The sequence below is a fragment of the Brachyistius frenatus genome, unplaced genomic scaffold, assembly GCF_029030835.1.
Source record: "Brachyistius frenatus isolate BFR_SWC_R1_liver_20210118 unplaced genomic scaffold, ASM2903083v1 Contig_41, whole genome shotgun sequence".
NCBI classification, from domain to species: Eukaryota; Metazoa; Chordata; class Actinopteri; family Embiotocidae; genus Brachyistius; species Brachyistius frenatus.
In genome coordinates, this window is record NW_027210640.1 from 222990 (window position 1) to 246804 (window position 23815).

The window sequence follows — 23815 nt, forward strand, 5'->3', positions numbered from 1 at the left end:
CTCGGGAATGTCTCACCAGACACCAGATTTAAAAACTCCATTCTGTGAAATACAGAAAGATTTATCTGGCGGGGAAATGCTTTGTTTTTGTTTTTTTCGTTCATTTTAAAATGCCAGCTTTTGATGATTTGGTTATGCTGCTCTGGTTTGTGAAATGTTCTTGTTTTTGAACAATAGTAAACCATAAAAACATCTTTTACAAGAAATACCTTAATTGTCTAACTGTCAGGATTCAGTGAGACATCACATTACTGTCAATCATCCACACAATGTGAATTTACTTGTATTACCCAGTTTTGTGGACAGTTGTGAAGTATTTCCGAAAGGATAATTTTAGCTGCCGTCTATGTCAATAGCCTACACACCTGAATTTCCTCAGCTTCTCTCGACTCGCGCCATCTAGTGGCTCTAATGTGCCATTCAGTAGAATTTTAACCTAATATAATTATAATTCACCTAAAATTATATCAGTGTAGTGAAGACATATTACAGTTTATATACTGTATCAGGGACTTGGACAATCGGGTACATTAACAATCAATAGTGGCTCAATAAGTAACATTTAATCAAATGTATTGGATGTTTTTTTTGTAATATAATCTAATGGATCAGGTTTTTAAACACTGTAATTTTAATCACAAAACCAGAATATGCTTTACATAAACTACACATACTGTGCATTAACTTCCAACTACATCAGATGCGTTGGACATATTTAACATATACATACAACAAACTCAAACCCATTTTTCATCTATCAAAAAAGCAGCACTCTTAAACGGTAAATGACCTGTAACCATATTGGATGTAAGTATAAAACATTTTTCTTTCTTCTTGGACTAGGGGTATGGGCTTATTTGATAGTTTATGTATCTGTACAGGTGCTCAGCAAACACACCTGTAACTCCATCCCACTAAATAGTGAGAGGCTCCACCTGGTGGTACAACCGGGTACCACAGACATTCCCATCAGGCTCAGCTGTACTTTGTGGCAATCCACCGTGTGATGTCACCCAATGGTTTGTGAACTGCTGTTTTAAAGCCTCAAATCTGGCATTTTGGTGTGAGCATCTTGTTTTTTTTGGTCTCAGAAGTGACCATATTTGGATGAGCTGGGGAGGAGCGAAGGAGAAATCTGACTGAAAATGAGGACACTATTCCCCTCCACCTTTTCCAGAAACCTGACTGCTCCCCAGGCATGTCAATCAAACCAGCCACACCCCCAAACGTACCTCTCTTTGAGGCCTAATCTAATGTATTATGGAATTATTTTCAGAAGCACCACGAGAACACTGATCATGAAAAATGTTTTGACTTTGTATTTAGTTATACAAGTTTATGCTTTTTCAATGGGACTCTTATGGAACCAGAGGTTTCTGCCACCAGCCCCTTGTGGCCCTTAGTTGTGTTGCACTTTAAAGCACTTCACATTTGGCCCGTAGGCTACATCCATTTTATATACAATCTATTACTAATTAGCAAATGTTAATAGCTAACGTGCCACTGAACATGTGAACATGGTAAACATCAGCATATTGTGTGTGTGTGATATGACAAACGACACGGTATGATTCCAGTCATGTTTTTAACCCTCCAACCCCAAATCATGCTCCATATTGGTCATTAAAGATCCAGATACTAATGATGGTGATGAAGCTGACAACGATGAAGACGATGTACAAGCCGAACAGCAGACGGTCGACCACTATCCCGATCATTAGCCATTCATCCGAGGTTTTGGACCCCTGGAAGTATTTGTCCATCTCGGCTCGGATGGCTGCGAGATCCCTGCTCAGCTTCCTCAGTTCGTCCAGGGCCGGCTCCGCAGGGGGTTTTACCGGAAGTGTGTTATCAGAGATGCTGTGGTGAAGACCCCCTGAGATGTTTGTGGCACAGACATTCATTTCTGCCTCTGAGAAAAACAAAATAACAGCTTGTCAGGATTTCTAAGGCCTGGGACACACTTGCCTGCCTGCAGTGTGCGTTGCCCGTTGCTGCGTGGCGTGTTTTAATTATGGACGTCCACGTTAACAGATTAGAGCAGCTGCGTTGGACACTGCCCCGCACGTGCGGTGCGTCATTTATCAAATGGAACCGACGCCTATTTTAAAGCGTGCCGAGCCGGTTCCCAGCAGAAATATACAGGGAAATGATCTGTGATCGCATGAGCACTCTCATGTTGACACTTTAACCGTTACCGGAGGGGTTTTTCCGCTGCTCTCTCCTCCCCCCCCTCTCTCTGTATCGCTCGCCCGTCTCGGCGTGAGAGCACCTGCGTCTCGCCTTGAACGAGGGTAAACAAAAATCACCTGTATGCTGACAACTCATCACTTGTCAGACCTAAAATTCTCCACACCGATGGCCATTATGAAAGAGAAACATTGAATCAGTGGTAGTACCCTGCAGGCTGACATACAGCAGGTGTAGATACACAGGCAAGCAACCTGTCCCAGTAACTGATTTAAAAGGAGGTAAAAAAATTAAGCAGTAACAAACACTCTTGCAGTATTTCGTAAAAACTTCAGAGTTTGTTTAAAATTGACAGGAAACGACACAATATTATTTTACTGAAACTCAACATTTTGTCCATTAAATGTCTTTATTCAATTTCTAAACTTGGTTCAGGTTAGTCTTGCGCTGTAAATGTTATAATAATACCAGAAACAGTTAACCTTTAGCGGATGGGTTGAGGGAGAGTGTGATTCGGTTGCTCTTTTCTTTTGGAGGGAAACAAACAACAACAGCTAGATAACGTAACACGAGGACGCTGAGCCAGTGAGGCACGGCGGTGTATTGGCCGGAGCGGAACTGGATGTTTGTGATGAACACCGTCTCCAACAGGCTGATCACCATCAGGGCGAGACTGACGGAGAAGAAAACATCTGCAGGAAACAACTGAGGTTCAGTACTTCAATGTTCAATATCAATGCCACTATTGTAATTTTCAGTCTTGTATTGGTGGTGATCTTGTTCATAAAATGATGTTTGTTTGACAACTGGAGAAACCTGCTATTCATTTCCTTGTTCACAGGAATCTGACAGTGACCAGGTTTCCGATCATCTGCTTGGAGGAGTATCTTTGACACTCGAACCAGATCATAACCAAAGTAAACACTCACTGGAGCGTTATTATAGAGGGTAGAGTCCAGGGGCGACTCTTTACTGACTTTAAATTATAGAGCTGCTGTGGAAGATCTAGTTTTAAAAGACTGTTTATTTAAAAAAAAAAAAGTTTTTATCTGATAATTTGAAAACCTCGCTCTTATTTGACACATCTGTCTCTCAAATGTTGGACATCAGTGCTGTATAGTTAACAGAACAACGCAATCTCGTTTCAGAAACAGCGGAGTCACTGGAACTACTTTCCAATGAGAAACTTGTCTCTATCCACCACAAACCGTAGACTTCCCTTTGAAAACGGTGACTCTTTCTTCAGCAGAAAGTGGTCCCTGATTTATTCTGCCACCACAATACAAAGAAGGGGGAATGAAATTCAATTTGTGCTGCTTGCAGCAAAATGAAATGTGATTTCACAACAGTAGCACTTCTTTCTGGAATCAACGTCCCAGTTACTCTGGCAGCAGTTTTCACACATTTTACTAAAGAAATAGTCCGATAATAAACAGTTAACGCCTGCCACCCTTCCTGACATGTTTGTTTCCTTTACACAGGTGTCACTCACTGATGAGAGGCGTCGTCTCCCCGGTGACCGGCAGCAGGTCGTTCATGATGAGCAGGAAGACGGTGTAGCCCAGGATGAGGGTCATCTTGAAAGAGGATCGGTCCACACTCTGTGGAGGCAGCAGGAAGCTGAAGAGGTCCACCGTGACGAGGAAGCAGCTGGGGAGCAGGAGGTTCACCACGTAGGTGGTCGGTCTGCGTTTCAGAACGATCTTTGGAAAGAGAGACAGGTACGGAGCCTTGAGCCAGTTGATTGTGGAAATATAACATAGACACTATAGCCATGATTAATTCATATAATTCAAAAGAATTGATTAGATGACAATACAATAAAAAGCACTTACAAAGTATTTGATCTCGGAGTAACTCCCATCTGTTAATTCCAGATTGGAATTAACGACATTGATTTCTGCGAGCTCCCACTCCCCACTGGTCTGCAACACATCTCTGGACTCCGCAAGGATATACTCAGCTGTCTCACTTTGAATCATCCTTATGTCCGTAGCTTTGACAACATTTAATAGTTTTGTTTGTGAGTTATGAGATGCGCTAAAAAGTATCAAAGTGTCAAATGATGAGAATACAAATATGTGTTTAATTTTGAGGCAGACTTACCAAAGTGTAGATATGATCCAAAGGTCAGCGAGCAGTTCTGGATATCAAAGGGGAAAGTGTAGATCACTAATTTGCAGGAACTGACCACTCTGATGGGCTTATCATCATACACATATCCTGTGTTGTCCAAGTAGACGTAGGGAGTTTCAGGAGATTTCACCTCGTCCATGCTGAAAAAGAACAGAACAGAATAACAAAACATTTCAGTTTTTAATCGCTGAATTTACAAATGAAATCAATTTTGTATTTTGGTAGAAAATGTTTTAAGTGGCAAAAAAAAAAAAAAAAAAAAAATCATAACACCGTCTTGCATAGATATCTGTTCTCTCAGGGTTAAGGGATCTTTGATTGATTTTTAAAGCGCTGGCGTTTTAGGATTTTTACTTTAAACCTGCAGTGGGGAACTTTTGCCTTCTCCTTCTCCCAGCTGACTAGCACGGGAATGTCTCACCAGACATCAGGTTTAAAAACGCTGTAAACCTTGAAATGCAGATAGATGTAAGAGAGTTGTCTGGCAAGGCGTTGTGTTGCGGTCGTGCATTTATATGTAGAGGTCTCTCACTACGGTTTAAAAGCTTATTTCTCTAATTTCGACGATAATTTCAAAAAGCTCACAAAAGCATTAAAAAAAAATGCTTCAAACCTACAACTCTGCGATGTGGACGTCTGGGATCCAGAGGTTTTCCCGAAGGACGGAGACTCTTTTAGTTCCACATTCCTTCTCATCCCAGCTCAGTCCCTCTATTTGCCACTGCTACAGCGAACAGAGAAAAACCAGTGTGATGCACGACATGTCAACAGTTATAACTGTGTTACTGCTGTAACAGTGACAAACATAACATTTAATTTCAAATGTTCATTTTGGTTAATAATAACCTGATAATGATAAACATTAAAAACATATTTGCACCATGCATTTCAACCTTTTTTTTTTTTAGACACAAGTTCATGAATAACAATCAGTACATTATGCATCAATTATTATTTTATTATAAACATAATAACCGGTGTTGTTAAATAAGACAAGTGGATTCGATTATCATCCTACAAACAATTGATGTAATATGTTACAATCTAATCATTTTGGCTTTAATCAGTAAAACACTTATTTATGACTCCACTAGTGTTTTTCTACGTGCTCTAAAAACGTACCAGGACTTGCCACAAGACTGTAGTCAGGGTTTGGGATTTGTCATCCTACAGATGAGACGTATTTAGAATTAATATTAATTCACAGGAAAAATTCAAATGTGCGTGAAAATGTAAAGACTGTGTAGACTCACCACTCCTAAAATTCCCACCAGGGTGATGCTGATGTTTATTTTCATTGGAGTCGCAAAGCTTTTCACGGGAGGGACCAGTTTATTAGGGAATACATTCTTTTCAAGTTGCTCAAACAGGGAGGCAAGAGTTGGGCTGGTGCAGTTCCAAGCTGTCACGAAACCTGAGTTCACAAAGAGAAACGGAAAACGAAATTCCCAGTTTGTCTCACTGTATGCCCAGCAAAGCATTCCGGTTTAGTCCTTTTATTTGGTGTGCACACAAAAGCCTTGTAGGTCTTTGTTTGTCAGCTGTGCACGATGTGAGGGCACAGGGAAGCTGAGAATGGATGTGATGATTTCAAATCTCAAAATCAGAAGTTCATTATCATGTGTTCCCGTAATGACTGACTATATTGAAAAAAATAAAAGCCGTCACAAAGGATGTTGAGATGCACTTTAATGTTCTGTCAGTAAATCCAAAGGTTTTTATCAATACAGTCATTATTAAAGTGACCCGTGACCTGTAGGAGAAAAGATGTACCCATGGTTCAGGTTGGAGTTGGGCTGGGATGCTTTGTTGCATCTCCCTCTCTTCCTCATTTCATGTCTTCTCTCAATGCTCTACTATCAATAACAACACCCCATAATACCCAATAAACTAAATATAAGCATTACTTTAAATAGGGTGCCTTGTACTAAGGTAACTTAAAATGTTTTTAAACTAGATTTTTTTGGGGGGGGTAAAATAAAATCAGGAAATAAGGAATTAATAGAAAACAAGGAATCTCATTGAAACTATAAAACAATTTTTATAATTGTACCGTTTACCTGTTATAGAACATATTTAGTCCAACATCCAGTGCGTAATTAAAGGGAGCTGTTAGCATACATTAAAATATTTGTTGTATTAAATAGCTACAAAAATGTTTTATGTTTTATATAAAGCAAGAAAATGCAATTCCTGTATTTCACTTTAGTTTGTCATTCGGTAAGACAAACCATAAGTTAATTATAAATAAAACCCAATCATTGATTTCTATTTGAAAAACTTTACAACTGCAGCACATCAGAAGTCACTAAAGTAACTTTTGATCTAGTTTTGTTGATAGTAAAAACAAAAAAACAAAAAAATCCTCTCATCTTACCGGGAAGCAGCAGGGAACAGACGAGGATGAGCTCAGCAGGCTTTATATCTGACATTTTCAGCCTCAGTTAATACGTAATTAGTATCATGACAAGTGCCTCGAATTACAAAGTAAAAAAGTCAGCAATTTTCCCCCTTCGGATGGAAATGTTCTGCTGAATCCACGCGAAACTGTCACAAAGTGAAATATGTCTTCCGGAGGCTGATGTTAACTCGCAATATGATGCACTGCAGCATGTCTACAGCTTCTGGGGAGTTCCTATTTGCTCGCAGAGATCCACACATCTGATTATTGTATTTACATAATGATTCACAACAGGTTTTTAAATCATCTTGAGGTGGATTTGTATTGACAGATGAAACCAAAGCAAACAGGGCAGCACACACTTAGCCCGACTTCATTCAAGTTATTTATTGTTGCATTACAAGAAGCAGAATGAACCGATGCCAATTAAGTAAAAGTCTCCCATCATGCACAAAAAGCCTGACGTGTTGTTAAATTAGTTTCTTTATTTATTACAAAAGATTTTAAGAAGAATTTAGCCCAAGTTGGAACATACGGGGTCTGAGAACATGGTAAAGAAACGGCAATGATTTAACAGTAACTGCTTTTTAATTTTGTCATTTAGACATCCTTGTTCCCAGGCCTGCTTCACACCCGAACCATGTCCAGCTAGGACTGCCTGATCCAGAGGCACCACATGGAGATGATGACCAGGGCGTAGAAGGTGATGAGCAGCAGATAGATGCGGAAAAGCAGGAAGTCGAGAACATATCCTACATGGCACCACTGGTCCTGAAGCTCGCTTTCCTTCTGCAGGGAGATGAGGTGAGCGCGGAGGTCGCCCAGGTATTGACAGATCTGCTGCAGTTCAGGCAGAGCAGCTACACCTGGCAGCAAAATGTTACAATCAATTAAAACAGGTTTTACTGTACAAACTATTTCTTACGTGGAGATTAGTTCTGACTAAATATGGAGTAGCAGTTGTGTAGTTTAGTGAACCTTCGGACAAAGTTAACAAGAGCCTATATGACTTGTTTAAAGATTAAAAAAGTAATATGGTTGACACGTTTGATTCAATTGCGTTTAAAAAAAAAAAAAGAAAAATTCAGTATACCTCAGATTACAAAAATAATTGATGAAATGACCACATACTGTCATTTAGCTTTGCATTATCAGGTATTTTGTCATACGTTATTAACAAATAAACAACCTACATTTCACTTTCATGTTGTTTGACCTCCTAAAACTATGATTTTTGGAAGCTATATTAAAGCTTGCAATGCTGCAGTGATTGTAGATTGTTTTTGATTGAGCAGTTACTTCTAGCTATTTCTCCGAATTTCTAATAATCCCTACATTTTAAGTAAAGAAATAATCTGAAATGTGCTGAATTTTGGAAGGACCAACAGTTGGTGTAAGGCTGTTGCCGTAAATTACATTTATGAAGCCAAATCCTGATTTATACAGTTAATTACTGGCTGGACACACCAACATCATTCTCGGGTTTTTCAGTATTTTTCTTGACATTTTCTGGACCGACTGATCTTAATGTCTTAAAATCACAGATTGTCTGTCATTTCTCTTCACGTAGTTGAGCAGTTCTTGCCATGATAATAGTTTATATAGATAGATATAGATTATAATAGTAGGCAGATAGGGCTTTTTTTTTTTACTGTATATCAACACAACTAATGGTCTCATGTACATTAAGAAGGCAAAAGATTCCACCAATTATTTTGAATAGATTAATATCTCATTATTTTATTTCAATAAATGACTTCAATTTAATTTTAATATAAGTTCATTGAGCAGCTGCAGCTGTTGATGTAAAAACTGATGACAGAATAGTGTTTGTCACACACAGGGTCAGTTTGATCACCTGTGTTGGTGGTTGGCTGCTGATCAGGTGCTTCACCGGCTGGTTGGATGGTCGAGGGGCCTGAACTGCCATTTGAGCTTTCAGGTTTGTCCTGCTGCGGCACAGAAGGAGGCCGAACATCCTCCGGCCAGCGGTAGCAGATGAGCGTGGCGATATGTTTGAGAACGACCACTCGAACCCAGTTTGGAACCTCCTGATACTTCATGGAGCTGTGGTGGAGGACATTGGTGATGATGACTGTCTCCAGTAGACTGATGACCATGAGGGCCAGGCACACCGAGAAATAGATACCTGGATTGACAAAAGAAAGCACATGTACATTTAAAGAGGTCAGAGGTAAAACTTTTAAGAGGTTCACAGAGTTGTTGGTCAGATGACCTCGCCATTACTTTCGCAAGGTACTCATGATTTGAACTTTTTTCTCCTCTGGTGGCATGTTTTTTCAGAGCCCGCTGGTGTCACAGTGATACACACAAGGTGCTTTCAGTTCAGGATTCAAACCGGGCGGTTAAGTTTAGGAAAAGATCTGGGGTTTAAAAAAAAAAGTATTTTTAAGTTATTTTACATATATTACTGATTTATATATGTTTGGTTGGTTTACTTACCAACTTAAAATAAATCCATTTTGACTCTTTCTTGTGGACTAATTTGTCTCCTGGGTTAAAGTCCCATGTTTTCATCCAGCCAACCATCCCCACCCTCCTCTCTATGTGGGCTCTCTTTACACTCCTCCACCTGACTAGTTTCTTTGAGTCTGGTGGTGGTGGCGGCACTAATCCCAAAGGCCATCTTCTGCGGTTCTCTGTAAAACTGAGGAGTCAGTGAATTTGTAAAAACTGCAATATGTGACACCCTGAGAAACAGAACTCACCTTTTAAAAACTCACCTTCAGGACTGGACTTTTTGGAGCAGTTACTATCTGTTTCTAACGGTTATATTACCTATTTGTATAATAAAAACTGTATTTTGCACCAGTCAATGTTTGTGTGCAGACTGACCTATGATGGGAGTGCCGTTTGCTGTGCTGGGCAGCAGGTCGTTCATGATGAGCAGGAAGACGGTGTAACCCAGGATGAGGGTCATTTTGAAGGAGGCGCGGTCGACGCTGTGAGGCGGCAGGTAGAAGGACAGGATGTCAATGAGCATGAGGAAGGAGCTGGGGATCAGCAGGTTGACCACGTACAGCACTGGACGCCGCTTTATAACCACCTGGTGAGCAAGAAAAAAACTGTTTTAATGCATTTTTATGGACGCATAATCTTGTGTTCAGAATAAGTATGCACATTCTTTTTGCTCTGTTTCTGGTCTCTAACAACTCCTGAGATAAATACCTGACTTGTTACCTGCTACACTCTGCGCTGTGATGGAGTCTCTAACTGTGTGCTGCTTGGTGCTGAGATGGTAGAGTACTGTGAGGTTTTAGTGCTGTGTTTGTTTTGCCTGTTGCAGCTGAAAAAGGTGCCATAGAAGCAGTAAGAGAGAAAACAATCAGCTTAAACATATAAAGCTCCATGAAGATGAGGTGATAATTCTCTGAAGGTTCATTACTATGAGCCACCCATTTATTGTTGCCTTATTTCCACTTTATCATGTGATATGTTGTTATTGTAAATGTATTGATCAAAGCCATTTTAAAGGAATAACTTGACATTATGAGAAATACATTTTTCTGCTATTTTTCAGAGATAGATGACAATATTAACACCAATCTCATGTCTATATGTTAAAGGCTACAGCCAGCAGGAAATGAGCTTCCCTTTGCAGAAAGAATCACTTTGGCTCAGCAATCTCGGCTACATATTTACAGATACAGACACGTAAGAGAATACATTTCAAACTATAACTCTAACAGAAGCGTTTATTGCTGCTGTACAATGTCTGCTATCCAGATGTTTTATTTAATGCCTTTATATTTGCAGATGCATACGTATTAAACTCAATGAACGCATCTCTCTCTCTCTCTCACCCAGAAGGTGATGATGTCCCACTCGTCAATCCCAAACTGAAGGATGGAGGTCTCTCCTATTATGTCCACCAGCTCCCACTCTCCGCTGGCTTCCAGGTAACGCTTTGAGTTTCCAGACATCTCCTGAAAGGTCAGGGCTGGACTGACTCTTACATCCCGTACTGTGAGAGAGAAAAACAATGACAGAAGGCTGACCAGACAGATCTACAACACAGTCTAACCAACCTAAATAAGTAAGTTCGTTAAATGCTGAATGAGTCTTATTTAGTACAAACTTATTTTCTCTCTGCTTCCTTTCATATTCGTTTGTATTCCCTTTGCATAGCCTCTGTTGACTCTGCTTTGGATTGTGTTTGTCGAAGCTAATCGATGAGTTCATGTCATTGCGGTTGTGTAAATTAAAAAGCCCTTTCTTACTGGTGTGCATGTAAGAGCCAAATGTAAACGTGCAGTTCTGCACGTCAAAAGGGAAACTGAAGATCTCCAGGTTGCAGGATGAGACGAGCCGCAGCATCCTGTCCCAGCGGATGTGACCTGTGTGGTTAACGTAGACGTAGGGACACGTTTGGGAAACGTCATCGTCCACGCTGGGAGGGTTGGAGGTGGAGGAATGAGGAAAAATGAAGAGGAAGACAGTGACAGAACATAGAGGTGGTATTTCAATTATTGAGGGTAAAATCACTTTTATACTTCATCAGTTTTTCCTCTTCTCCCTTGTTGCATGTTGGATTCATAGACATTTCTGGTTCTGAGGAAACTGGGAGAGTGTAAGGCTAATCCTGGACCTCTCTACCCTCTAAATCAACTTCTGGGATATGTAGATCCCAGATCTTGAACAATGACTTCCCTCCCTGACAGCCTGCCACGTCTCATGTCTTCAACACAAGAGTTGACATAATGTCCAGAGGACCACAGCCCGTGGCAACTCTGTGCATCATTTAGGCCACCAGCAGACCTTTCTGCATTCAGGGACATACTGCCCCGTTGACTTAGGATGAGCGATGCCTCTTCCAGTGTCGCCTCTCTGGGGCTTATGTGTGTGTCAGCACCTCAGGGAGCAATAATGAAGTCGCCATTTTGGTATCTTGAAAGTGTGCCAGGTTGTATCTGCACCAAGGGTCTTTGGCTGGTCCCTGGCTTGTTAGCAGCTCTTAGGTGTGACCTCCTCTGGTCCAGATCTGTGTCAGCACCACTTGTTTGCAACCTAATAATTTATCACTCCTCAATGCTGGCCACTATTCAGATGAGCCACTTAATGCCTATAAGGTTGATTGTGCCGAGTTGGTGCAAAGCTTGGACACACACATTGCACTTTCACAAGATTGTACAAGATTTTCATCCATGACGAGTCTTAACTTACAATTCATAAACAATGATGTCTGGAGACCAGAGCTTCTTAACAGGAAGAGAAATCCGAGTGACACCATCACACTCGTCAGGGTCCCAGACCAGGAACTCGTGCTGCCAGTGCTGCAGAGAGTTAATCAGAAATAATGCATTGTTAAACTTAAAAAAAAAAAAAATCTGATTGGCTGTCAGTTCATAAAGTCTGTATTTATTTTTGCCGTGGTTGCATAAATTTGATCAGATTACATCACTTTTGCATGTATTTTTTATACGTACCTGTCTCAGCCACAAGAAAGTAGTCAGTATCTGTGTTTTCTCATTCTGAAATACAAAAAAACAGACAAACCTAGTTAGACGATGATTCCTACCACTCAAAATTGGTTAACGTGAAGCTTAAATGCAATATAGAAACTCACCACCCCGAGGACGGCGTACAGGGTGAAGGAGATGTTGGTGATGGTGGGGTTGCTGAGGTTCACAGCTGGCCTGAAGGGTTTTAGGTCAAACACAGCCTGCATGGACTCATGGGTCGGGCCCCTGGAGCCTTCTTCACAAGACAGTTTACTGTAACATAAAGTCACTAAGCAGAGAAAGAAAGCATATTAAAACCCTTCAGCAAATGATTGAACAGAAATGTTTATCAACCATAAAGTTATTTAAATATCAGATAAAAATCAGCCATAGTTATATGGAACAGAAGATGAGCTTTAAATAATCATAGTATCATTAAACTGGAGCCCAAACAGTCAGACTCATTAAGTAGTGCTGATGTTGATTTTGACTAATTCTGTTTTAAAATAGACAATACACAAAGACATCCACTGAATACTTTAACATGTTCGTCAAACATTACTTGCTCCTTGAATTAGCTGAAAGACGCCTTTATTTTGAATACAACAGACAATGTTGAATTCGCAAAACAGAAAAGATGTCATGATATCGTTATAAAACAAGAAAGATTTAAACCTGAAACAGACGGGATAATCTATTACAATGATTATTTCTGGAATTAAAGCAGTATTCCTTATTATTAAGGAACCTTTTCAGTTGTATTAAAAAATAAACTAAAAAAAGTAATAAAGTAGTGAATAAAAGCAGGTTATCATTACCTGACATCAAGAATAAGGCTGCAATGAAGCTGATACTCTGCTGAGACAGACTCATGCCGGCTGTTTGTGATGGACTAAATCTTCACCACCAAAACAGATCTAATAATGCACAAAGAATAGCTCCTCCTGGCAGTGCGCGCACACACACACACACACACACACACACACACACACACACACACACACACACACACACACACACACACACACACACACACACACACACACACACACACACACACACACACACACACACACACACACACACACACACACACACACACACACACACACACACACACATTGTATTTAGAGGCATATTGTAATGATGAACATTAGTTCTCTGGAGATGTACTCCCACCACAACCGCTACATGCTGAACCTCAAACTATAACATAAGCCCAACCAAACAGAGTGAAAACGTAAAACTAAGCCTTGTGAGAACCAACTTTTTGAACCCTGGTGTTAGATTGTCCGGTTCGTGAACTGTCAGACAGACTATTCAGTACAAGCAAACACACAACTGAACCAATTACAAAAAGATAAAGAGACATTCAGTTCCCCCAATAAATATAATCTTGGATATATTTTTTCTGGCAAAAGATTTTAACCATGCAAATAATTGCGCAGGCAGACTATCCATTTCTTGTGAATAGATATAAATGAGTTGAAATGCAAAACACATAAGATGTGCAGACACGTCAACAACACACAGGGGAGCACAGAACTTGTTCTTTCACACCTCCGGTAACCATTCACCCATTGTATTTTTCAACACCTCCAGCAAAGGGAGTTCCAGTCTTTTCCGTTCTCAAGTGCTCTGGAGTGGCTGTTGAACAATGTACTTACGCTGTTTTAAAAACCTGTGACTCAGTGATGCCCCAAAAGCACCCTCGAGTACACTATGACGTCTTTTAGGCATCTCGATTATCTGTCACTGAATCAGTCAAATGAATCAAAATAGATAGGTTAAAAAGTCAGCCCTCAATTCTGTTGTGTATAATTCATCGTGAGAGCAGATTTCTGTATGGAGCGTCGGTGTCACAACATACCTGATTTGAAAAGATTTCTTACACAGAAAAACATCTCACAAAAACACAAGCTAAATGCAGCTGGACGTCCTCCATTTGTTATTTTTTTTCTCAAGCACCACATGTGTCATAACTTGAGTCATATAAAATACTATAACACGTTATGATTAATTTTAGGTTTCTACGATGCAAACAAATCAAACTTTTGCTGGTGAACAATATCATTGTGTAATTTAAATCCCCCTCCAAGTCAAATATTGTATGAATCATTCCAGGGCCAGACACATGCGATGGCTAGGAAGCTGAGAGAAATGAAGACAGTACACAGACCAAACAACAGACGGTCCATGACCACCCCGATCATTTGCCATCCCTGCGAGGTTTTGGATACCTGGATGTGTTTGTCCATGTATATGCGGATGGCTGTGAGCTCTCTGCTCAGCCTCTTCAGTTCATCCAGGGCTGCATCTGGAGGGGGTTTCTCTGGAGGTGCATCAACGGAGAGACTCTGAAGAGCTCTTGATGAGATGATGCTGGTGTTCATTTCTGGGTTTATCAAAAATTAAAAATACAGTGATACTCTGACACTTTAAAAAAAAAAAAAAAGTTGATTATTGCTGGTGAGGCAGAAATTGTGAGTGGTTTTAGAGAGGGATGTGGGACTGGTGATGATCATGTCTGACTTATCACAGTTTATCTTGAGGACTTTGAATTGCATTCATGATTCAATGTGAGTGAGGTCAGATTGGAGTGATTTGCAATGGCAATGGACTAAGTGGAGATGTCCATCTGGACGTCATTGGCATAGAGGTGGAAGTGGAGGCCATAATGATGTATGATGTTAACAAAGGGGAAAAAGCAGGGGCTGAATAGAAGGGGACCAAGCACCGAACCCTGTGGTTTAAAGTTCTAGACAAAGCTTGTAGTGGTAATGGCCCTTATGCTTTTTTCAGTCCAAAGATCCTGGCAGCGGTGGGACCTTTAATCGTCCTTATGTCATTAGCTGGAATCAAATTTAAAAACATTTAATTAAATACCGAGTCAGGTTTTGAAAAGGCATAATTACTTCTAAAATTTGACGGAAAATTTTCAGTCTCGTGAACAAGTACAAACCCATTGCAATTATGATGAAAGCAAATTTGAGGTTCTAAGATAAAACAATTTAATATAATTACCCCCTAGTGGTTGTATGCCTTTGCTAACCACTCAAGTTATTAGTTTACATACATGTCTGTCCAAACCCATATAGATATTGAACTCCATGTGACCTTGATCTTTGACCTTTGACCCCAAAAATCAGATCAGTTTATCCTTGTGTCCAAGGATTGTTTGAACCACATTAGAAGAGATTTACTTAGAAATATTGTGTTCACAGTGGAAAATAGATGTAAACTCAGTAACCTTGAGCTTTGACCACCAAAACTTACCAGAACTTGCCATATGAATGTTGTCAGGGTTTGGGCTTTTTCATTCTATGGATGACACAGATATATGATGTTGGATGATGGACACAATCCATGTACAGTAAAAACAAAAGTAACATGGGAATAAATGTTTGTGTAGCTGTTGGACTCACCACTCCTAAAATTCCCACAACATTGATACCGATGGAAATGTTCAGCGAGTCTGAAAAGCTTCTTAGAGGTCGCAGAAGTTTTTTAGGAAATAATTCCTCCTCAAGTGCATCAAACAAGGATTCAGAAGTTGGACTGGTGCAGTTCAATGCTGCAACAAAGCCTGAGCAGAAATTTACATCGATGAGATTACCCAAGTAAACAGCTTTCTCTTTTTTTTTTTTTTTTTTTTTTGTGACATTTTGTAAATATTTTTTAAGCTGCACAGAATAAGAAAGCACTTCCTGAACCCTTCATCAAAGTGCCTCACATCAGCTCAAAGGTACAGCCATTTTCAACACTTCCACCCACACTTCGACATCCTTCTTTGTGACCACTGATTGATGGCACGTGTAAATTCACTGATCGAGGGGCCTTTGGTTATACTTTGAAAATGAAGTTTGATCTTTGTGACACTTCTTTGTTTTACACATTTTTTGTGTTTTTATTTTGTGACACAAAAGCACGTCATTATGTCAAAATTCTCGAGCTAGTGTTAAATTATTTTTCTCTATTCCTTTAGCCATGAGTGACGGACTGCCAGCATGAAGTCTAACAGATTTGTGATCCCTAAACTTTTCATCAAGCTCTATCATCAGGTCAGTTTTTTTAAAAAAATTTTATCTTCCACTGTACTTTGTGTTTGTCCATGCTGGTGAATATTTTTATGCTAACGTACTAAACTAATATTGTACAACATTACTGTCATATGTGAGTAAGTTACCATGCTGACAGTATTTAGCTCAAAGCACTGCCACACCTATATACTGCATTACAGAGCTGTTAGCACTGAGTGCTGTAAGCACTTAGTCTTAACACATGTTGCAGTTACTGGTGTCATAATATGTTTTCTGGAGGCTATTTATTCCTTCTGTTACCCCACAGGTTTTCAGTCTGTTTGATAAGTTTAAAGCTTGAAGTTCATTAACATCCTATAACAGTATCCATCATGAATATTCTGTTGCAAAACTTATATTCAGTCATACATGCAACATTTCGAATCAAACGCATCTCACCATCGTAATATAAAACTGTCATGTCATAGTTTCCCTGTTTTAGTTTTTTTGCTTTAAGTTCAGCGTCACTTTTCTCTGTGCCACGGAGCATCACCACATCAGTTGGTTTCAAACAGCTTTAGCTTTAGCTAAACCTCCTTCCTTTTTCATTTTGCTGAATTTTGTAGATCGTCAAAATGTTTTCTTTCTTACCGTGAAGCAGTGTAGAACAGATGAAGATGAGCCCAGCTGTCTTTACCTCTAACATATTGTCTGGATCACCAAAACCATTTCAATGACATGTCCTCTCGATTTCAAACCAAAAATGTCAACCGTCAAGCAAATGGTGTCTCTCTGTTGTGATTGGCCAAATTCAGCCTTAACTCGCACCTTTTCCTTCCTAATTTATTTTCATGTGTGCCCTCGTTGAACTGTTAATTTTGCTAAATTTAACTAAAAGTAGCCAAAGAAGAAAGTATGCTGTTTTGTTTACATGTCATTGAAAATGTGGATACGGTTGCAGTTTTAAACCTAAAGTCTGTTTATTCAGGCAGTTTGTGTGTCCTGAACAAACGTTTCAAACACACCCCTCAACGTGCAACAAGCTTAAGTGAGCACTTCTGTACGAATAGAAAAGGGCCAAAACAAAGCAGAACAATATGTGTTGAAAACCTTTTATTGTATGATGGTTGAAAACATAGATGTGATGCATAAAATTATCTCCAGTCTATATTTGTGTAATCAAATCAGCAGTTCTTCAACTTTTAATGTCGGAGTGTGCAGTGAACTGCAGCTTCAGCTTGCTGCTCTTCACATTTGATGTAATTTCTGAATTATGAGTACAGGCTTGAGGAAAACAACATCAGTACCAGAAACTAAAATAAGATTACATATGGAACTTAAAACATTACCCTAAAGAAAGTGTGAAAGACCTTAATATATCTGGCAAGAAGAGGGAGAGGTAGAAACTTGCAGACACTTTGTGCAAATTAATCAAAACGAGTAGTCTTATTATTCACTTTTCTAAATGAAATATTTTGTCTCATTTTTGCATCAAAAAGATAAAATAAAAGTGCAAGTTACAGAACTTCTAAAGTTGCGTTTTAACCTCTATTAAGACACTCATTAATCTACAGTCATTACTGAAAGGGTTTTCAGTTAAGACGCTTTGCAAGCTTGATTTCAACATCATCATAGCTGAAAATTATACATGAGACATGAAAGGTGTTGACCGGTTATAAAACTTCAGCTGTCCAACTGTTTATTGAAGCATGTCAATATGTATTGCTTTAATGACAATGCAAGAGCAGGAATATTTGTTTGAAGTGTCCTAAATATAACTAAAACCAAAATAATTTGAGAAAAAAGAGAATATATAACACATGAAACTGCTGAAACAACAGTGAAAAGAGAGCATTTCAGTAGAGAGGTGAAATGTAATATATTATTTCAAATACAACACGAAAAGAAATTAACTCAAAAGTTAAAGTGCGTTTGGTACCAGTTCACCCACATGATGATGATGCAAATGAAGCTGAGCGATATGAAGAGGATGTAGAGGATGAACAGCAGGCGGTCTATGATGAACCCCACCTGGATCCACTCTTCTGTGTTCTGATTTCTGCTCAGCTGCTGCTCCACTTGAAGCCGGATGGCTTGGAGGTCCCTTCCCATGCTCCTCAGCTCCTGCAGGGTCATGTCGTCATTGAGCAGCACCGTCTGCTCTGGAGTCTTGCTGTCATCTTCCATTATAGAGTAAACTTCAATTTCTACTGCAGAGGAGACAAGGGAGGATTTTTCTGACTGGTCCAAAAATATCCGCAGCATGTTATGCACTTGACTGCATGTATAGTTTTGCTTGTGTAAAATCACACCCTTCATCTAGTTTCCCACCTTGTGTGGCAGGATTTTGGATCACTGTGTCTTCTCCATCTCTGGGCTTTGGAGGAAGCCGCACCAGTGGACCTAGGATATGAAGGACAAGCACTCGAAGCCAGTGAGGAACTGGAGAATAGTGAGCGGAGCCACACAGCAGGTTGGTAATGAGAATGGACTCCAGGAGACTGGCCACCATCAGAGCCAGGCAGAGAGACAGGAACACATCTAAGATAATAATAGGAGCTTTTTTTTACAGACATGCTTCAGAGATAAATTAGCGTTAAATCCAGAAAGAAGAATCCAAGAAACAAAAGTTTACGTTTTGTGGCCACTTGGGGGCAGTATAGACAAGCTGCAGACAACAACACTGAAAGCTTGTTATCCCATTTGAAAGTTGATAAGCTGAAGCGGCCAGGAAACAGCTGATATTTTACATATCAAGAAGATTAGCCACCATTTAAATCTGCACTTATGTATTGATTATGAATGTAAGACCAATATTCACTTGTCTTTTAGCTCTATTTTGATGTCCAGTAATGTCTGACTCTTCAGCTACTACTACTTGCACTATGTTCACCTGCAAACTGTGTCTAGATTTTTTCAGTTTTTTTTAAATTTTTTAATGTATTTGTTATTTACAATATGAATTTTGCATGTGAAGAAAACATTTCTTTATGGTCTTGGTTAACGTTTGCAGTTTAATTTGGTCCAGAACTGAAATAGGATTTACGTTAGTTTTACCTACAGCTGGGGCAGAACAAGCAATGCAACTGTCATGGGGGCAACAATTAGACTGCCTCCTGGCAACATCAAATAAATATCAACGAAGGTGTTGTCAACTAACTGATGAGAGGTATGGTGTTTCCTGTGATCGGCAGCAGGTCATTCATGCTGAGCAGGAAGACGGTGTAGCCCAGGACAAGGGTCATCTTGAACAAGGACCGGTCAACGCTCCTGGGAGGCAGCATGAAGCTGAAGAGGTCGACCGTGATGAGGAAGCAAGTAGGAACCAAGAGGTTCACCACGTACAGTGTGGCCCGACGCCTCAAAGCAATCTGTAGTAGAGTTGACAGGTACACAGCAGCTGGTAAGTCTCGCGTATCTCTCTGGTGATCTGAATATACAAAAAACGTCAACACTTTTTCTGAAGTAAAATCACTCAGTTAGATTTATAGATGCAGCTTAGTGGCAACACATATTGTCCCAACATTTGTCTCCATTTTACACTGTCTGATAGAAAGACTGTCAATATTTAACTATAAAACTGAATATAAACCTGAATTTATACTGTACATATACAGAATAAAATATTTATTCTGTATATGTACAGAAGAGGAGAAGTTGAATGTTGTCTTAAATACAGTCAGCAAAGTTTGTGTGCTTTGTTCTTATGACCTTGCTGTAGTTTGTCTCCTTACTCACCTGCTGAATACTTCCCTGTCACATACACTCACTATGCAGTAAAATATTTGGTAATGTAGACTAAACTTTTGTTTATTTGGATCACTTTCCAAAAGACATTACCTCCCTCTGTATCTTCCTCTCATTTTTCCTGTTATATAAATAAAATAATAGTAATACAATGTTAAACTTTAAATGTTTACAGTCGACTGCAATTTCTTACATAGAAGCGAATCTCGTCATAATCTTCATTTGCGTAAGTTTTTCGTTCGAATTTCTGTGCTGTGATTCCAACTAATTCCCATTCACCCATCGTTGTTATTGTGTGCTGCGAGATTTGAAACATGTCCTCTCCAGTCCAAGTGATTTCAAGGTTCACATCAGTACCTGAAAGCAAAATAGTCAACATTTTTCTCAGTTACAACTATTCATATTAATCATATTTCAATAATATAGTTAGATTACATTAAAAAAACATTACAGCTCAATTCACAGGATAGATTCGTATCAAAGATTCTCATAGACATGTTTTTTTCTCACCTAGGTATAAGTAGGAGTTGAAGCTGAAAGTGCAGTTCTGAATGTCAAATGGAAACGTGAAGATGTCGAGCCTGCAGGAGCTGACCACTCTGATAGGCTTCTCATCCAACACAGTGCCATCGTAACTCAGGTAGGTATATGGAACAAATGGAGCGGTGTTTTTTCCCATGCTGCAGGATAACAAACGACATAAAAATCCGGTAAATATAATTGATTATATGCTGAGTTTATGTGAAAATCAAGATATTTATATAAAAAAAATATGCTCAATAAAAAAACTGGTCAAAATGTTCTTAAGCAAAGTTAGCACTGTGCAGGGTTGTGGATGAAAAATGTATGCACAAAGGGTTGAAATGACTGTAGCCTGTCAGACAGTCACCATGTCCATAACCAAGTATCAGCTGATGTTTGTGGGTCGTAGACTTCAGGCAGTGCACCAAAGTGGCACCAAATGTAAAATATGGCAGATATATAAGTTTATATAAACTTTTCTTATTTCTTATTGTTAGCGAAATAGAAGTGCATAAAATGGTCAGACTGTTCATGTGATACGTCTGTGAAGAGTCTCAGTCATCCAGGTCATGTTCAGCCTAAGTGTAGCTGGACTTCAGTTTCTAAAGTACACTTCACCTTCCAAATGCAAGGCTTCTTCAGTTCTGACTGGCGGGAGGGAGACTTTTACCTCATGTGGGGTGGTTAACACCTTAAGAGTTGTTCCACTTCTAATACGTCACCAATAATGCTGTGAACTCTGGGTAATTCCCTTAGGCACAGTCTGCAGAAGTGCGGAGTTAAAGGTGCTTTAAAGGGCTCAAAATGTCTCCCAGAGAGCCCTCGCGGACTTAAAGATTTGACTGTGGGACAGCCTTAAACCCTGGCGGACTTACTGGGAACGCACTTCGAAGTCTGTGAGTCCGTGAGGGCAGATATTGGGATTGGGCCTTGGATCAGAGACCCAGACCCCATTTACACCACGACTACTGTTGACCCTAATGAGTCACAGGATGGGCAGGTGGGTTCCAGATGTGGCCTAAATTACTCTAAATATGTGAACAACTTCTCAAAAGGTTAAAAGCCTGGGACTTCTATCCAGTCAGTCAGAACTGAAGAAGCATTTTGGATGAGGGATGTGTCTCTGTTATCTTGTTAGTGTACTCTTATGTTGTGTCTCCTTATTCTCAATCTCTCGTCTCTTATTCTCTGTTGAAGTTATTTTCAGTACTTCTATCAGGTCAGTATCAGATCACTGCTGTACATCATGCGAAACCACAGTGAAAGCTGTACTGCGCCTCAGAAACAAAGGGACTTACAATTCATTGATGACGATATCTGGTACCCAGAGCCGTTTTCTTGGCAAAGTAATCCAATAGGAACCACACTCTTCTGGGTCCCAAGAAACAAATTCATTCTGCCAAATCTGCAACATCAATCATACAGATACAACATGGACGGCACTTAGATAGGGTGTAAAAATGGCTGCTTACATTTTGAGATGTCAGATGTTTCCATTTGAGTAGAAACATCAGAAACTGAACAACAGCAGCTCTGCCTAACTTCTTTTTAAAGAAGTCCATAATGGATTACACTATCTCATTAGTTTGTGGTGGATTACATCACATAGTATCTATTGACTTGGTGGCGGTATTTACGGTAGGATCTATCCACCAGCTTATACTAGGTTTTAAACTGACAACTTCTTCTTATGACTTTCAAGGCTGGATAGATATGAATGATTTTTATCATTGCTGGCAAAGTGTGAACTTGTACTTACTAAATATTGCCAGATATACGTTGTCAGGACTTGGGCCTTCTCATCCTGAAAAAGAACCAACATTGGGCTGTATGCGTTCCTCCTTAACAGATATTTATTTTTATAGAAAATGCTTCTGTATCAATTACAGTTGTACGCAGCAGCGGAATAACATGAAGTGGTCAAATATAAAAAAAATGAGCTAATAATCACTGATTATATAGGTTTCACTCTTTTGTATTAGACACGGCCTTTTAGTTTTAGGTTAATGTAGTTTTTCTTACCACCCCCAAAATGCCAACCATGGTCATGTCGAGAGTGATGTTGGTCACGGTTGATAAATTCATGACAGGTCGAATGGGACTCAGTTTGAAGACAGGTTCAAGAGCTGCTAACAGTGACAGTGTATCAGGCTGAGGGCAGCGCAACTGTGTGGAGCTGCATGGAGCTGCAGAGGAGAGAGAGAGATGTGTCATCTTGATTTGTAAAATGGACGTCACAGCGGCTGCACCAGCCAGTGGCAAATCAAAATTGTTTCCCAACTATATGAATGTCAAAACCAAAATGAAACTTAATGAATAAAACTTAAGGAACCTGCTGAAAGCATGCATCTGAAACAGCATCACATGACCTCAGGAACCTTTATAATACCTCATTTGTATCTTTGCTATGCTATTTGCTAGGCTATAAATTGAATCCAAACTGTAAGAAAATGATTGCATGAAAATCATGAACAAGCAGGAGATGACTGTAAATCTATGTATTACTATATTAAAGGAGCTCCACTTACCATGCATGAGCACAGAGATGAAGATGAATAGAACCTTAGAAGACTTGACTTTCGGCGGACAGCACTAAAAACATTAACATTGGGTCAAGAGTGGTTGTTAGTTTTTACAGTGTACATGTGCTGAAACCTCTCCTGTAAAGCTCTGCACAGATTTTAGGTGGTATCATCTAAATATAAATTGTAATTTGTTTTAAATAACATTCAAACAAGGCTACATCTACAGGTGAGTTATTTTAAAATTCCCTGAATCCCACAAAGTTCCAACAATAGGGGAAACCATTATATACAGAAATTACAAAAAAAAAAAAACAAAAAACTTTAAGATCTAAAAAGAACAGTCAATGTTTCAGGCTTCTTTACATTATTAAAATGACTTAAAGCAATTTTTGTCGATGCTAGTTTTGTTATATGGCAAATATAAAAACAGCCCTTAAATATGATCCATTGAAGCAGGAAACATATGATAAACTTACTGAATACACTCTCCTACATCCTGAGTTAAATATGGGATAACATTCAAACAAAGCACCCTATGGTCAATCTTCAAAATGAAAGATACATTTGAAACAGGAGATTGGGCACGCATATTTTATACAGTTTAGATAGCTCGAAGAATGTGTGATGTGCGAGGCCTCTTAGTATCAATTAAGGGACATCCTAATGGTATAGAATTTCATGAGATAGATGTGTTGAGTGCTGACCTCAACTCCATCAAAAACGTTTTGGACGAATCGCAAAGCTGACCTTGGCCTCATCACGCAACATCACTACCTGACCTCATGCTCATGGCAGAATTGAAATGTGGTAGTA

General features: G+C 39.5%; 2 protein-coding genes across 2 annotated transcripts; both read right to left on the reverse strand.

Annotated features, from left to right (window-relative positions):
* Positions 1-1393: 1393 nt before the first annotated feature.
* On the reverse strand, positions 1394-12416 carry LOC138623000 (uncharacterized). The gene is made up of 17 exons (XM_069702214.1): positions 12315-12416; positions 12175-12219; positions 11912-12021; positions 10969-11138; positions 10552-10712; positions 9584-9794; positions 8586-8876; positions 7386-7593; positions 7263-7267; positions 5580-5740; positions 5449-5493; positions 4944-5050; positions 4297-4466; positions 4026-4186; positions 3683-3893; positions 2673-2882; positions 1394-1912 (listed from the first exon to the last, which is right to left on the reverse strand). The coding sequence occupies exons 1-17, from the start codon at positions 12414-12416 to the stop codon at positions 1605-1607; spliced, it is 2676 nt and encodes an 891-aa protein (XP_069558315.1). The 3' UTR covers positions 1394-1604.
* Positions 12417-18122: 5706 nt separating this feature from the next.
* LOC138623001 (5-hydroxytryptamine receptor 3E-like) lies at positions 18123-22526 on the reverse strand. Its single transcript, XM_069702215.1, has 7 exons — positions 22500-22526; positions 21776-21882; positions 20466-20635; positions 20149-20312; positions 19369-19579; positions 18591-18749; positions 18123-18454 (listed from the first exon to the last, which is right to left on the reverse strand). Exons 1-7 carry the CDS (start codon positions 22524-22526, stop codon positions 18123-18125), a joined length of 1170 nt encoding a protein of 389 aa, XP_069558316.1.
* Positions 22527-23815: the final 1289 nt, after the last annotated feature.

What these genes read in the sequence shown, in the direction of transcription:
- LOC138623000 (XM_069702214.1), bottom strand. Translation starts at nt 12,416, where the DNA reads ATGCAGGCTGTGTTTGACCTAAAACCCTTCAGGCCAGCTGTGAACCTC. An exon ending in TGTACGCCGTCCTCGGGGTG is followed by an intron (nt 12,220 to 12,314) that starts GTGAGTTTCTAT and finishes TTTGTATTTCAG; the next exon opens with AATGAGAAAACACAGATACT. An exon ending in AAACGGCACTCCCATCATAG is followed by an intron (nt 8,877 to 9,583) that starts GTCAGTCTGCAC and finishes TTGTCAATCCAG; the next exon opens with GTATCTATTTCTCGGTGTGC.
- LOC138623001 (XM_069702215.1), bottom strand. Translation starts at nt 22,526, where the DNA reads ATGACCATGGTTGGCATTTTGGGGGTG. An exon ending in TGGTTGGCATTTTGGGGGTG is followed by an intron (nt 21,883 to 22,499) that starts GTAAGAAAAACT and finishes TTGATGTTGCAG; the next exon opens with ATTTGGCAGAATGAATTTGT. An exon ending in ATGACGAGATTCGCTTCTAT is followed by an intron (nt 19,580 to 20,148) that starts GTAAGAAATTGC and finishes ACTCTACTACAG; the next exon opens with ATTGCTTTGAGGCGTCGGGC.